This window comes from Lepus europaeus, chromosome 15 (genome assembly GCF_033115175.1).
Source record: "Lepus europaeus isolate LE1 chromosome 15, mLepTim1.pri, whole genome shotgun sequence".
NCBI lineage: Eukaryota > Metazoa > Chordata > Mammalia > Lagomorpha > Leporidae > Lepus > Lepus europaeus.
Genome location: NC_084841.1, coordinates 45,951,108 through 45,968,464, shown reverse-complemented (window position 1 = coordinate 45,968,464; position 17,357 = coordinate 45,951,108). Strand labels below are relative to the sequence as shown.

General features: G+C 38.0%; 1 protein-coding gene across 1 annotated transcript in view; it reads right to left on the bottom strand.

The window, feature by feature from the left end:
• RAB3C (RAB3C, member RAS oncogene family) overlaps window positions 1–17,357 on the bottom strand; it is a 240,875-nt gene that overhangs the window by 122,787 nt on the left and 100,731 nt on the right. Inside the window, exon 2 of the mRNA XM_062212128.1 lies at window positions 4,810–4,928. Coding sequence (XP_062068112.1) covers window positions 4,810–4,928 — 119 coding nt within the window. The remainder of the gene's footprint in view (window positions 1–4,809; window positions 4,929–17,357) is intronic.

Sequence of the window (17,357 nt, the reverse complement as noted above, 5' to 3'; positions counted from 1 at the left end):
AAAAAAAAAAGAAAGAAAAAACTTCCATCTTCCATGTTCATGGATTGGATGAATTAATATCAAAATGTCCATACTACCAAAGGCAATTTATAGATTCAACGTGATCCCAATAAAAATACCCAATGACATTCTTCTCAGATCTAGAAAATTGATGCTAAAATTTGTATTAAAAAATGAGATCTGGAATAGTTAAAGCAATCTTAAACACCAAAAACAAAGCTAGAGACATCACAATACTAGAACCTGGTGTGCCGGCACTGCAGGCGGAGGATTAGCCAAGTGAGCCACGGCGCCGGCCATAATACTAGCTTTCAAGACATACTACAGTGCAGTTATAGTCAAAACAAAGCATCTTAACTTGTAGGTTGAACTTCATGCTATGGCTATGTGTCACTTCACACGAGTATATGTTCTGAGAAATGTGTTCAACAATTCTGTCATTGGGTGAACATCATAGAATGTATTTTTTTTTCACTTTTTAATTTTTTTTTTCTTTTTTATTTCATAAATGTGAATTTACAAAGTGCAACTTTTGTATTGTTGTGGCTTCCCCCTCTCCAACCTCCCTCCCTCCTGTGGCCCTCCCCTCTCCCTCTCCCATCCCGCCCTTTATCGAGTTTCATTTTCAATTACCTTCATATACTGAAGATCAACTTAGTATAAGCAAGGATTTCAACAGGCTGCATTCACACAACCGCACAAGGTATAGGGTATTGTCCAACTAGTAGTGTTTTTAAGTTTCATAGTAAAACACATTAAGGACAGAGATCCTACGTGGGGAGCATGTACCCAGTGACTCCCGTTGTTGATTTAACAATTGGCACTCTTATTTATGACGTCATCAATCACCCGAGACTTTTGCTATGAGCTGTCTAGGCTATGGAAGTCCCTTGAGTTCACCAACTCTGAACTTGTTTAGTCAAGGCCGTGTTACAGTGGAGGTTCCTTCCTCCCTTCAGAGAAAGGTGCCTCTCTCCTTGATGGCCTGTTCCTTCTGCTGGGGTCTTGTTCACCAGGGTCATTCATTTAGATTGTTTTTTTGCCATCGTGTCATGGCTTTCCATGCCTGTGAGACTCTCATGGACCTTTTAGCCAGATCCGAATGTCCCAAGGGTTGATTCTGAGGCAGGAGTGCTGTTTTGGGCATTTGCCATTCTATGAGTCTGCTGTGTGTCCTGCTTCCCCCGCAGGATCATTCTCTCCCTTTTAATTCTATCCTTCATTATTTGCTTACACTGGTCTTATTTGTGAAATCTCTTCGACACATACCCTATCTTTTTGATCGGTTGTGTATTTATACTTATCACTTTACCAAGTGCACTGGCATTGGTACCTGCCTCCTTGGTAAGATTGATTTGAAATCCCCTGGCACATTTCTAGTTCCACCATTGGAGGTAAGTCTGAGTGAGCATGTGCCAACCTATATATCTCCTCCCTCTCTTATTCCCACTCCTATGTTTAACATAGATCACTTTTCATAGAATGTATTTACATAAACCTTGATGGTATAGTCTAGTACCCATATAGGCTGTATGGTATACACTATGTCATCTATGCAGTCTTCATTAACCTGAACCATCACTGCAGTATGACTGCATTAGAAACACAAAGCTGGAGGAATCACAACACCAGATTTCAAGACACACTACAGAGCAGTTAGAATCAAAACAGCCTGGTGCTGGCACAAAATTAGTCATGTAGACAAATAGAACAGAATAGAAACTCCAAAAATCAAGCCACACATCTATAACCAGCAAATCTTTGATAAAGGAGCTAAAATCAATCCCAGGAAAAATAAGCCTCTTCAACAAATGGTGCTGGGAAAATTGAATCTCCATGTGCAGAAGTAAGAAATAGGACCCATACCTTACACCTATACAAATATCAACTCAAAATGGATCAAGGATCTAAATCTATGATCTGATACCATCAAATTACTAGACAAGAACACTGGAGGGCCTGGCGCTGTGGCTTACTTGGCTAATCCTCTGCCTGAGGCACTGGCATCCCATATGGGCACTGGGTTCTAGTCCTGGTTGCTCCTCTCTCAGTCCAGTTCTCTGCGGTGGCCCAGGAGGGCAGTGGAGGATGGCCCAGGAGCTTGGGCCCCTGCACCTGCATGGGAGACCAGGAGGAAGCACCTGGCTCCTGACTTCGGATCAGTGCAGCACCAGCCATGGCGGCCATTTGGGGGTGAACCAATGGGAGGAAGACTTTCTGTCTGTTTGTCTCTCTCACTGTCTGTAACTCTACCTGTCAAATAAATAAATAAAAAATAAAAAAGAACACTGGGAAAACTCTACAAGACATTGGCAAAGGTAGAGATTTTCTTAAGACTCTAGAAGTACAGGCAATCAATGCCAAAATAGACAAATAGGATTACATAAAGCTGAGAAGCATCTGCACTGCAAAGGAAACACTGAAAATACTGAAGAGGTAAATAACAGAATGTGACAAGTATTTGCAAACTATGCAACTGAAAAAGGATTAATATCTAGAACCTATAAAGAGCTGAAGAAATTCATCAACAACAAAACAAACAATCCAGTTAAGAAATGGACAAAGGATTTGAACAGGAATTTTTCAAAAGAGGAAATTCAAATGGCCAACAGGCACAGGAAAAATGCTCAGGATCACTAGCCATCAGGGAAATACGAATCAAAACCACAACAATTAGGTTTCATCTCACCCAAGTTAGAATGGCTCTCAAACAGAAATCTACAAACAATAAATGCTGGCAAGGATGTGGGGGAAAAGGATACTCTAAATCCACTGTTGATGGGAATGTAAACCAGTATAGCCATTATGGAAGACAGTATGGAGATACCTCAGAATGGGAATTTAGCCAAAGGAAATGAAATCAGCATTTGAGAGTTATCTGTACTTCCATGTTTATTACATCTCAATTCACAATAGCTAAGATATGGAATCAACTCAGATGTCCATCAACTGATGACTGAATAAGGAAATTGTGATACATATATATATATATATATATATATATATAAAATAAATGTTTATATATATGTATATAGATACACATATAGTATGTAATACTACTCAGACATAAAAAATGAAATGCTTTCTTTTGCAACAAAATGGATGCAACTGGAAACCATTATACTTAGTGAAATAAGCCAGTCCCAAAAAGACAAATGCCATGTTTTCCATGATCTGAGGTAACTAATACAGTACCAAGAGTGAAATTGACATTTGAGATTCCATGATTGTTTACAGCCCTTGACTCTACTGTTGAAGAACAGCATTTTTTCCTTCACACTATTTGTTGAACTCTTCACTTAGTGTAAAGTTAAGCTTATATGTATAAAGTAAACTGAAAGTAGATCATTGTAAAAATTAAGAGAGGAATTATGAGAGGAAGAAAGAGGAAGGGCAGGAGCATGGGTGGAAGGGTGGTAGGGTGGGAGTATCACTATATTCCTAAGTCTGTATATATGAAATACATGAAATTTGTTTACTTTAAATAAAAAAATTAAAAAATAACAAAACAAAAAAATCCCAAAAAGTTCAGGAAAATTATGCATTATGAATAAAAACAACATTGGGGAAACTCTGCAAGACACTGGCATAGGCAGAGACTTCTTGGAAAAGACTCCAAAAGCCCAGATAATCAAAGCCAAAATAGACAAACAAGATTACAGCAATGTATCAATTTAATGAAACTTTTAATAAATGTGTCAATTTAAACTTTAAAACATTTTAATAAATGCATCAATTTTAAAAAACGTTTGTACCAAAATAAATTTATTTTTCATTGCATTTTCCATGAACTTTTTGAAGTACCCATGTATTAGTATAAATAAAAGGAAAAAATGCTGTTGATTTTGCTTGTGTATTGGCAGTGCTTCCTGATGACCATGACTATATTTGGTATCAGTTCAGTCAGTCCTAGTCACCACCAGTGGGAGCTCCACTTCCTTTGCAATATCACACAAAGCTTTGGCTAGATTCTGGCTCTTTCCAAAGCATACCTGCCCTCTTCACAGCTCTGCTGCTGGAATTCATGACCGCTGTCCTTGGTTCTTCACGTCTCCCAGCAAGATGCTGGCGGAACAGGATGAAGGGGTCTGCAGTCTTAGCACAAATCTGTTGGAAATCACACTCACCGTGGACAAAGGTATTTTCAGATGATTGCATGTGTCTATGAGTCAGAAAGGGCTTTGCAATTTATCTCTTGCTTCACCCAGTCCTTTGAAACTCTTGTGCTTGAATAAGCTATTTAACAAATCCTCTAGACAAGGCATGAACAAATTTTTTCTGTAAATGGCCAGACATAAAATATTTTAGGCTTTGTAAGCCATATGGCTTTTGTTGCAACTCCTTCACTCTGCTGTTATAGTGCAAAAACAGCCACATACAATAAACAAGTGCATCTGGCTGCACTCAATAAAACTTTATTTACAAAACAACTTTATCTAAAGGCTAGATTTGGTACTGGGCAATAGTTTCTACATCCCCATTTTACATCAGCAAACTCCCAACCTGCTCATTATTTATATTTAAAAAAATCAAAAACATTGCACCATTCTCCACAGAAGCAAGGAGAAGAGGATGCCAAGCACTGGAATGTGTAAAATGTAGAAAAATTATCAAAATGACTTCTTACCAATCCCTAAGAAAATGGTTCTGTGCATGACTTAGCATTTCTTTGTTTTATGAAGCATGGGTGGGATTGCATTCTATAATAAGAAAACATAAGACAATACAGTACGCTCATTGCTTTGGGGAAGAAGAGAATTGAATGGAAAACCATCATTGTTAGCAATGGGAGTATTTGGAATAACTTACCAGTCTTGTACTGCATTGAAGGATTCTTCATTTGTGATGTCGTACATTAAAATAAAGCCCATGGCCCCACGATAATAGGCTGTGGTGATAGTCCTGTATCTTTCCTGGCCTGCTGTATCCTAAAAAATAACAATGATAATTTTAGAAATAAAGCAATCCATTCTGTGGGAAATTAAAAATTCTGGAAACAGTCCAAACACAGTCTGGAATCTGCAATGCATAGTAGCTATCTGTTCTAATCTTGTTTTTCCTAAAGATTTCCATATGGCGGCACCACAAGATTCTCAAAGTTCTTTCTTGGTAAAGATCTAGTTCAAAATATTTTCTGCATATCTTCACTCCCATTAAGTAGCATGTGCATACAGAAAATAAAGCAAAAGGAAAGATTATACCTATCTAAAAATCTGCACCTTTCTGTGTAGCTTAAAACCAGAGGATATATTAGCTCCATCATTTTGTGTCTATCACCCATCTACTAAGTACAAGACATTGTGGAGGGAAAAGGGAGTTTATGAAAAGGTGCCTGTTTTCACAGAGCTTACAGTTCAGTCTTGGTATATTCCACTACAAAAATGAGAAGTAAATTATGTGTTTTCTGTGGATGTCTGAGTCAGACAGATCTGGGTTTCAGTTTCTGCTCTGCTGTTAGACAGCTGGGGAACATGGACAAGCTCCTGAATCCCTGTAAACTAAACTCCTCTATGATTTAGAGTTACAGGAAATAATTCATGTAAAAGGCTTCACCCAAAGCATAATACATGAAAAGTGGTCAAGCAGGGGCCAGCGTCATGGCACACTAGGCTAATCCTCCACTTGTGGCAACGGCATTCCATATGGGTGCCAGTTCTAGTCCCGGCTGCTCCTCTTCCAATCCAGCTCTGTACTATGGCCTGGGAAAGCAGCAGAAGATGGCCCAAGTCCTTGGGACCCTGTGCCCATGTGGGAGACCAGGAAGAAGCTCCTGGCTCCTGGCTTTGGATCGATGCAGCTCTGGCCGTTGTGGCCATTTGGGGAGTGAACCAATGGACGGAAGACCTTTCTCTCTGTCTCTCCCTCTCACTGTTTGTAACTCTTCCTCTCAAATAAATAAATAAAATCTTGAAAACCAAAGCTGGTCAATTAACATTGACTGTTGTTTGTGAAATGTGGGGAGGCAGTCTACATGAGGTGGGAGACAGCAGATTACAAGAATAATGTCCTATGCCTAGAGAAGAGATGACATGGAATAGTAAAACTGTAATTAGGGGTAGATACCTCGCTGAAATGGCTCCATATTCATCACATCCACTGTACGCTACAGCTGAAGAAATTGTTCTTCAATTCAACCAACTCTTGCCCCTTTGTTTTCTCAGGATCTAGGGCATCACTTATGATCCAAATGCTTTGCCATTTTCCCCAGAGATGGGAGTCTAACATTCCTTTTCTAGTACAGTTCAGGTGCATTTTGGACTGACACATAAACCTTCTCTGGAATTGCAGTCTGGATCTCTTTTCCCTCTTATTCTAGAGATGCCTCCTTGTTACCTATTATGCACCTCTGCTCCCCTCATGGCTGAATATCCAGCCCTTGAAAGGTACACTTTCAAGTGTTGGATGGCCATGAAAACACTTTTCACTACTTGGACAGGCTCATGTACACACAGATAGCCTCTTGTTTGAATGTTTGTACTCTATGGTGGACAATAAGGAGAGACGGGATTGCTCACAACTCTCCTAATTTGTGTGACACTTCTTATTTGGTCCCTATAAGTTCATATAAGTGTGATCAAAGGAAATTGAGGATTAGTGAATGATTTTGAGAGGATGTTGGGGGTGTGAAATGGAATTAGCTAAGGCTGTGGCTTTTCCTAAACCAGCACCAATTATATTCTGCCCTTTTAAAAATTATTGACGGGGCTGGCTCTGTGGTGCAGCAGGTTAACTCCCTGGCCCGAAGAACCAGCATCCCATATGGGCGCCAGTTCGCGAGACCCGGCTGCTCCACTTCCGATCCAGCTCTCTGCTACGGTGTGAAAAAGCAGTAGAATATGGTCCAAGGCCTTGGGCTGCTGCACCCGCGTGGGAGACCTGGAAGAAGCTCCTGGCTTCTGGCTTCAGATTGGCACAGCTCCAGCAGTTGCGGCCAAATGGGGAGTGAACCATTGGATGGAAGACCTCTCTCTCTCTCTCTCTCTTTCTCTCTCTCTCTCTCTGCCTCTCCTCTGTGTAACTCTGACTTTCAGATAAATAAATCTTTAAAAAAAAATCTTTTTAAAAATTATTGACTTATTTGAAAAACAGAGACAGAGCTAGAGAAACTCCCATCTGCTAGTGCACTCTCCAAATGCTTGCAACTGGTCCAGGCCAAAGCCAGGAGCCCAAAACCCAATATGGGCCTTCAGGTGCCAGGAACCCAAATACTTGAGTTATCACTTACTGTCTCCCTGTGTGTGCATTAGCAGGAAGCAGGATCGGAAACAGAACTGATTAGAATCCAGGCACTCTGATATTGGATGCAATCATCACACATGATGTCTTAACTGCTGTGCCTGTTCCCATATTCTCTGAAGCAGGGATAAGGCTTGCCTGGCTAGAATGTTCTTATTGGGTAGAATTAGAGAAAATACAGTGTCAAATTAAGATGAAAACATATTATAGTACCCAATATAGCAGACATAACCAAATATGGTGGGAAAAACCTTTCAGAATATACTACCAATGACAAAAAACAGGAAAAGGTAGAAATATAGATTTTTATCACATGAAAACTTGACAATTCCTTGAATACAGAAAAATACCATAAATAAAATTGCAATGTCAGAAAATAAGATGATAAAATATCAGAAAATAAGACACCAAAGCCTAATATCTTTAATATTGTAGGTGATGTTAGAAATCATCAGGAAAGGGGCCAGCACTGTGGCGAAGAAGGTTAAGCCAGCACCTGCAGTGCTGACATCCCATATGAGCACCGATTTGAGTCCTGGCTGCTCTACTTCTGAGCCAGCTCTCTGCTATGGCCTGGGAAGGCACTGGAAGATGTCCAAAGTCCCTGGGCCCCTGCACCCACATGGAGATGGGGAAGAAGCTCCTGTCTCCTGGCTCCTGGCTTTGGATCAGCCCAGCTCTGGCCATTGCAGCCATTTGGAGAGTGAACCACAGATGGAAGATCTCTCTCTCTTTCCACCTCTGCCTCTGCCTCTCTGTAATCTGCCAAATAAATAAATAAATCTTTTAAAACACATCAGAAAAAATATTAAAAATTCCAATTGTAAAAATTATTTATAAATATCACCTAAATGTTACTTAATTTATAAAATCATAGTAATAGAAATGCAATGCTGCCTAATTGCATTAATATATGACACTACCTGATAATTATCTGAAAGTTTTATTGTATTTTAATTACTACTATTTTATAAAAATTAAAAATAAAGTATATATGCTAGATATAAACATAGATATAACAAAATGAATATCATTGGGATACACACACAAATCTGTTAGGCAGAACAAAGCCAATCTTGAACTTATTTTGACATTCTTAGGTAGTCACTGGATTTAATTCAGTTTACTGTTTGTCCAATTGTGACAAAAAGAAAGTTAGAGGACATAGATAAAAGTACCAGAAAGAAATTCCCAGAGACCGTGCTTTAAAAACAAGGAGAGTTTGTAATGTGTTTAATTCTCTAAATTGCAGAATTCCTTATAACTAGTCTGTCTATTTAGAAAAAATTTCCCATTTTGGCTTGGGTTCTTCTAGAACATATTATCAGTAAATGTAGCTTTCTCTCTCTCTCTCTTGCCTATTTTAAGTAACTTTATATGGCTTGCTTTCTTTCCTGGCATTGACTGAGTATCATTCTCATAGGCTGGGGACCCCATGCCCACCGTCTTTTCTCTACAACAGGCAGCTGCACCCTCGTTTCTCAATAGGGGACCAATATACCGCAGACACTGCTGAAAGGGGACCTAGACCTTTCCTGTCAGGCGTGTTTTCAACACAGACACTGAATAACATCGTGTTGGAAAACTGTGACTTTTATCTCTTTCTTCTTGACCTCTTCCAGTGTTGGCATCTCCTTTTCAAAAGATGTTAATTTTATTTTGACAGTAAAGAAACTAGTTCCATTTCACACTGTGGGTGTATTTAATCTTTGCGAGAGCAGAAATCAAAGCTCCATTATATTATGATTAAAATGTTACAGGAAACTGCTAGAAACCACAGAATTGGAGAGCCATTAAATACTGACATTTTAAAAAAGAGATCAGGGTGGAATGAGAGAACAGCTTTCAAGAAAAAAAAAAAATAGAAGCTTTCAAATAATACTTAAGTGTCAGCAAGGAGCAGGATCTTCAACACCATTCTGACTCAAATCCAGAAACACAATGGAACTGGAGGAATTTGTTACCCAGAAGCTCTTAGGGAGAGAAAGAAACTGAACCAAGTAGCAGAAGTGTAGTAAGAAATACAAAGTGGAAATACCTTCTCCAAAGAAAATAAAATGAATAAAACTAAGCTTATAAACAGACACTGAATTGATTCTATTGATTTTGGATTGAAAATCATTTCAGGATTCCAAACTCATTAGTGTTTTCTTCCATTATATCAGGAAGAAAGTAAGTCAGAAAAACACTTCATTACATTTGACATTTACTAATGATAGAAGGTTACATTTGAAAGAAAAGAACACTTTATAATGTCAAGTGCCAGTAATGTAATTAAACATGAACAGTCTCAGAAGACAACTGACTAAAATGAGGCCTCTTCTCAATTTGCTCAGGAAACTGGCTCTGAATCTTGGCTCTGCATGGCTCCAGTCCCTAGTTGACTCTAATAACTGGGCACACCTGCTGATTTTCTAGAACTGTAGGCTTTCGGTGACTGAAACCCTCAACTGAAGATCTCCTACAGAGAAAATGAGGGGTGAAAAATGTGATTGAAATATGAAAGCTTCCTTCCATGAGTGACAGCTTTTATTTTTTTTTCTTTTCAAAGAAAAATAAAATCATTTTAGTTGGTTTAAATATTTTGACTTCTCAATCATGGTTTCAGAGCAAATTTTTGACTTTAATGGTAGGTTTGGTTAGCAAATGCTGGAATATCTGTCATGAAAAGTTGCAAAATGGGAAACATTGGCAGCTTGATAAATAGTAGCTTAGATCATTTTCAGTTTGAATTTCAGAATATTTGTCTTTGTTTTTGCCTTGGATTGTTTTCTCTAAATGAAACTTTTAAAAAAGCTGTATGTGCTACATTCTCAATCGCTTCAAGGTCTTACAGAGATAATATACAGTTTTGAAACTGAGGAAATAGCTTTCATGTGGAAGGCACATATTATATTGCATTTTGTTTTTGTTTTGATAGTTACTCTTCTTTGTGTTGAGTTAAAGGGGAATACAGGGAATCATTAGTAAAGGAACATAACTCAAATAATATCACCACAATCACAATATATTTGTCAAACATCTAGACAGAGAAAAATAGATTGAAAATCATTTTTTTTTGACAGGCAGAGTGGACAATGAGAGAGAGAGAGACAGAGAGAAAGGTCTTCCTTTGCCGTGGGTTCACCCTCCAATGGCTGCCGCAATGGCGGCCGGCTGCGGCCGGTGCACTGCGCTGATCCAAAGACAGGAGCCAGGTGCTTCTCCTGGTCTCCCATGCAGGTGCAGGGCCCAAGCACTTGGGGCATCCTCCACTGCCTTCCCGGGCCACAGCAGAGAGCTGGACTGGAAGAGGGGCGACCGGGACAGAATCCGGCGCCCCAACTGGGACTAGAATCTGGTGTGCCGGCACCGCAGGTGGAGGATTAGCCTATTGAGCCGCGGCGCTGGCCTGAAAATCAATCTTGCTACATGTTAAAGTAGATAATTTTGTAAGTGGAAAAATCAAAAAGACATCAGTGCTAATAGATCAACACAAACAATGTAATTAAGCCAAAGGAAATAATATGTAGTAACTTAAAGAATACGTCAACAAAAATGGAGCTGGGAACACCGTAAACCAAGACATAAAAGATATTTTGACCAGTGAGTTTCTAAATGAACAATCTGGCTTTTAAGCAAGTAGAAATCTCTTACCTGTAATTTTCTATCTTTATCTAAATGAATTGTTGTGAATCATCAAAAGGAGATCACTCTGCTCAGGATAGTTTAACATGAGTATTAACACTGAGACATTCATTCATTCACTTAATAAATATTTAGGGAATGACATTACAGGTTTGGGCCTATGGTAGGTAATGTAATATATTTATTGGAGTTATTTCAGGCATGTTTTGCTTATTTAAAAATTTCATAAATTAAGGCCATTTCATTCATCAAAACACCATATTCCCTACATTTCTACAAAAGATTGAAGTTGCAGAAACAAAGAAAATGATTCTAAAAAGTCAGACAAAGTAGCAATTTAAAATTAAAATTGTACTGGAGACTTCCTGCTCAGTGAAGTCTTCCAACTCACAGGTACTATTATGGGTCATACTGTACATCTCACAAAGGTATGTTGAAGTCCTCATCCTAGAATTTAGAAAGCGACCTTTTCAAGAAATAGAGTATTTACAGATGGAGTAAGATTGACACAAGCTCATGTTGGATTAAGATGGACCCTAATCCAATGACTGTTCTCTTTCTTAAAAGGAGAAAACAGACAGAGAACACATAAAGCAGAAGGCTATGTAAGACAGAGGCAGAGACTCTAGAGTGATGCACCTACAATAAGATGAGAAACAGCAGGGATTGCCAGTAACCACGAGGCACTAGGAAAGAAGAATGCAACAGGTTCTCCACCAGAGCCTTCAGAGAGAACATGGCCCCGCTGATACCACCTTAAATAAGCACTTAGCCTTCAAAAGTGCAAAAATGCATTTCTATTGTGCTAAGACACTTCCCTGTGTGGCACTTCATTTGGGCAACACTAGGAATCTGATAGTCACTGATCCCAGTTTGCAACCCTCAGGATCAGGCTGAAGCAATATGAACTTCACAATGATCCTCACATTCCTTTATTGCTTTCCAAAAGAAAAATTAAGAAAATTAGACAGTCTCATAGAGAAGATTAGCAGAGTCTCACTATGCAAATGCAGAAAAGATGTTCTGCTAAGATGCATTATCATATTCCACTTGTGGCATATTAATGTTGCTCAAAAAAAGGTTATTTGATATATTGTATTACTTTAAAAGCTATCCATTCATCCTAGTGTATGTTTTATCAGAAGGGCAGAGCAATATTGTTTGACATGACAAAATTATTTATTGCTTCATGTTGGAAATTTCATCCCCAAATGACTGGGATACTGTTACAGAAAAATTTAAAGTCACAACTTCCCCAAACAAGAAAAACAGCAAAATGCTGATGATTAAGCATCTGTTCTTTTGTATGATGCTATTTTCCCCCAAGTTATATTTATTTTTTCATTCCCATAAATAGGCATAATACAGCATTGAACTTAGTTTCATAAAAATAGTAGGCAACATAGGAAGCTTAAATATTTTATGCTTTCTTGCCTCATATTTATTTTTGGAATAAAATAAGAACTTTTTTTCCTTAGAGCAGCTAATCCTCCATTAAAATGAAATTTACAAACCTACTTTCCCCTACTGATCTTGTGCAAATAATCAGTTTGAATTCATTTACTCGCACTGAGTTCTAAAAACATCTGCAAAAGGAGCTCACATTTTCTATAGAAAGTATTAAGAAGCCACATTCTAAGTAGCTATTCAATCAATTTAAATGTTCTCTCTACCTATTGTTTTATCCATTTTCACACCAGTGGGTTTTATTGATCAAGTTTTTTCTTGCAATGTTTCGCTTTGAAACACCAAAACCTTCATTTTACAATGGCATCTACTTCTAAGTAAAACCTAATAAAATAAGCCTGAGGCAGAAGGATAAAACTTGACTATTATTTCACAGCAGTGTTACCATGGCAATTCATCTTTCCTGGAAGAGAGGACCAGGCATATGTAGCTTTTTTACAGGGGTCTTTGACTCCATTGTCAGAATACTCTGACAGATCCACCACTTGTATATTTCTGCTCATGAGAGTTGGAGACACTTTCCAGTAAACACTATTTAAACACTCAGATGACCCTGTTTAAAACCTTAATAAAATATATAACCAAATGGGTACAAACATCTTTATTCATTTTTTTTGACCTTGTTTTCTAAGAATGTTTAACACAAAGGCAGGGAAGACACCATTTTTTATTTCTTTCTAATTAATCTTTTTGACACACTTCTTCCCAGTGGAATTTTGATTATGCCCAGTTTTTGTTTTTGTTTTTTTTTTTTCCCCAAAACCTGGGGCACAAATACTTACATGCAGGCAACTTAGAGCTTTCAGTCAACATTGATAACTGCTTTGTTTACAAAACACAATGCAACACAGTTGTATCAGAGCAACTGTGTTAGGTTTTAAAAGATAAAAAAAAAAAAAAGATAACAGTTTTTGAGTAAGACTTTTACTAGTGCCCTAAAATTGATAACTGAGACTCAAACCAAACTCTTCACAAAGGAATGGTAAATTTCATACAAGCCATACATGAAGTTAACTGGTTTACCAGTACCTGCTTAACCAATGGAATTATTGATCTGTGTTTGTGCACTGGTATTTGGTACCTGGACAAAGATAGCATAGTGAGGTGTTGGGGAGGGAGTCGCAGTGGAGAAGCTCTAATTCCCACAGGTTGCTATGGCTAAGCTATGTGAGTTTCTCACAGGTCAATAAATACCATAGCAGGTTGCTGCCCTTGGCCATTAACCCACCCCCAAGACGGCTGTGTCTCAGATATGTATGGGAAGCTACAGGGTATAACACAGGGGCAGGAGTGAGCTGAAGGAATGTTAACAAAGAAGGCACCTGAGCCAATCTCCATGCCAGAACACCACACAGTGGGAGAGTCCTCTAGAGCTCCCTGAAGATGTAGCATAAAGGAATTGGTATCCAGATGGCAGTCACACAGAAGGTATGGGCATCAACACAGACTCCAATGAAGAGAGAATTGTAATTGCAAGTTCAGTTAAACAGAGTCATATTCCTCCCTTCATCTCTCAGCTCATCTTCCATCCATGCTATTGAAGTAGCAAGATCAGAAGGCCAGGAAGATTAAAAGGGTGGGTTAAATCTCTCTTCTTTTCTATGTTTTACTTATTTGTTTGAAAGTCAGTTACAGAGAGAGATCTTCCATGTGCTATTTGTCTCCCCAAATGGAGGCAACTGCCAGGGCCAGGCCAGGCCAAAGCTAGGAGCCATCTAAGTCTTCCATATGGGTGGCAGAGGCACAACTATTTGGGTCATTTTCCACTGCTTTTCTAGGCACATTAGCAAGAAGCTGGATTGGAAGTGGAGCAGCTGAGACTTGAAGCAGTGCCCATATAGGATATTGGCATTGCAAGTAGAAGCTTAACTTCCTGTACCACATCCCTGCCCCACTTAGAAGTTTTTTTGATTGCAGTATTTTTATTCTCATCAACAATGACAGCTTTCTTTTTTTTTTTTTTTCTTTTGACAGGCAGAGTGGACAGTGAGAGAGAGAGAGACAGAGAGAAAGGTCTTCCTTTACCATTGGTTCACCCTCCAATGGCTGCCGCGGCCGGCGCGCTGCAGCCGGCGCACCATGCTGATCTGAAGCCAGGAGCCAGGTGCTTCTCCTGGTCTCCCATGTGGGTGCAGGGCCCAAGCACTTGCATCCTCCACTGCACTCCCGGGCCACAGCAGAGAGCTGGCCTGGAAGAGGAGCACCAGGACAGAACCGGCACCCCAACTGGGATTAGAACCCAGTGTGCCGGCACCGCAGGTGGATTAGCCTAGTGAGCCACAGCACCGGCCAACAATGACAGCTTTCTAGAAGAAAATGTCTTTAGTAAGTAGAACTAATATTTTCAGGAAGGAAATTAGATGCATAGAAACAGCTGGTAAAGTGAAACACATTTGTGGGAAAGAAGACAGGTATAATTTAATAGCTTGCAGCATTAGAAGTCAGTACATGCACTCCTGTTGAACTGCTGGCACATTTTAGGTATATGAACTTGGGTATCTCATTGGGCTCTCTAAGCTTTGACGATCCCATTTATAAATAAAACTAATTTTTTATGTACTTTTCACTTTAAATTGATATCATGTCTTAAAATACATGTTTCCCTTTCATAGTACATTTGATTTAGTGCATCAGAATCTTTGTACCAGTGAAATGGGTCAACTAATATTTATGCAATTACCACTATATTTGCTTTAATGTTTATTACTTGTTTTCTATGATATTTGGTCTCATTTTTCTGTTTCTTTTTATTCTTTTCCTACTTTCTGTTTGATTGGATGAGTGCTTTCTTTTTTTTCCAATCTAATCCTTCTCTTTATTAGTTAGGAAATTATACTTGTTATATATAAAGTGATTGTGAAAATGTTAAAATAAAAATCTATTTTTTTTACTTTTTAAAAAAATTATTTTTATTTATAGAAAGGGAACAAATTTCATGTATTCAGAATGTCAAGTTTGCTCATATATATTACATTTTTTGTATTTAATATCTTTAATTTCATTTTCCAAAATTGAAATAGTTAGAATAATTTCCAGTCATCCTTCCCCACCTTAAATAATAATGTTTTCCAATGTACCATATTTAATCCTACCTTAAGCTTTTACCCCTTAAGTTAGACATTATTCTTTTTTACAAAGACACTATTATTTATACTTATATTTATCCATATGTTTTCCAGCTGCATTGGTCACAATTTCTTTTTGAATTTCAAACTATGTCTCCATGTTTCTGAAGTTCATACTTTATAAATCCCACTGGTGAAGTAGACTAGAAGGACAAGCACTCTCATGTGCATGTCTGAATACATTTTTATTTAACCTTTATTTATGAATAATGTTTGGTTCAGTATACAATTCCACTTACATCGTGCATTCACTTTATGGTAATTATTCCATTGTCATCACTGACAATCTGCTGTCAATCTAATTGCTCTACCACTTTAGTAATTATGTTTCTTTCTGAAGCTAGTTTTACAAGTGTTTCTTCATCTTTGGCATGCTTTAGTTTTACTGTGATGTGGTTATATTTATGTCAGTCCTTTTACGTGCACTGCTGAGGGATCATGATGCTTTTCAGTTTTGAGGATTATTATCTTTCAACAATTCTAGAACAATTTCAGTCAGTAGCCCTTGAAGCTACGTTTATATTATTAACTTTATTTATTTTGGAATTCCTATTATATATCAGGTACATAGGATGATCACACATCCTGCTTTGCTCAGGAATGCCCTGGTATATACCTATAATTTATCTATACCTATAGTTTATGAACACTTAGTTAATGATTATCTCAAGAGTCTTCTAGATCCTTTGCAATCAAATTCAAACCTGTGCAATCAAATTCAAACCCAGGTCTAGGTATATAAAAAAGTCCAGAGTTCCTGACATGGTTTATAGAACCTTGTAATATTACCACTGTCAGTTCTGAAGACGGAAACATATTTGAAAAAGCTCTAAAGGTTAACTTAATCACACACTGCAAAACTTACTAGTTTTAAAATGAAATCAGAAACAAATATTAAGTAAATGGCTCTTGCATAATATTGCCTCTAGAACAGAAGGGTTTCTGTGTCCTGTGAGGTCCCTGTTCTGCTTAATCATCAGGTTAGCTATCCAGTTCCTCTGTTTCTGATCAGCTCTAATTTTGGTACTTATGCTGAAAAATGATCATGTCACACAGATAGGTCAAGGTCACAGGCTAGTATCCGACTCACAGAAGTGTTTTGTTTGATTAACACAGTGTTTAAAATTAATCTAACACTGAAAACTGGATATTTTTACACAAAAATCCAGATTTCTATTTGTTTTAAATAATTCAAAGAGATGGTAAAATGGTGGCTATACTGTTGTGTGCCCACTGAGGAGTATAGCTGGCAGAAGTTGCTGTTTTATAAAGTTGTCTGGCCACTTTTTCTCCTTTAAGATGTTGACTGGGCCCTGATGTGGTGAAGTTTCAGATCATGCTATCACCACCACCATTCATACTACTTCTTACCCCTAATTCAAAATCATCCATTTCTTCCTATTGGCCAGGGAACAATGTCTAACTTCCTTAGAATCTTTTTTGTTGGTCCAACATCCTTTCCCAATTTCATTACATTTACATTTATTATATGTGTTTATTCTTCTGATACTTTTGTGTCAGAATTTGGCCATGTTTCCAAACTCACCTCTATGTTTTCTGATTTTTGTGTCTTCTTCATGTGGGCACACTCCTGTTATACATTCATGCCTTTGGCTCTGTCTTTTCGTGCTTAAGAGAATTCACATAAATCTTTAAAAATATAAAAAGCCTATCAAATGGCACTTATTTTATTATCCTGAATCATCCTAATGAAGAGTAAAATTAGTTTTTAACTTAGTTAAATCAATTTAGTGCCTAGGTAAAATTTAGATTTGGGCTCAAAATTGGGTCTAAAGCAGAAGTCTATTTTAACCAACCTTCTATCATGGCTAACTTCTTGTTAAAAATCAACCAAACTTTGAAAATCTAATCCTAGCGTTATGTGAGGGACTGAGAAAAATG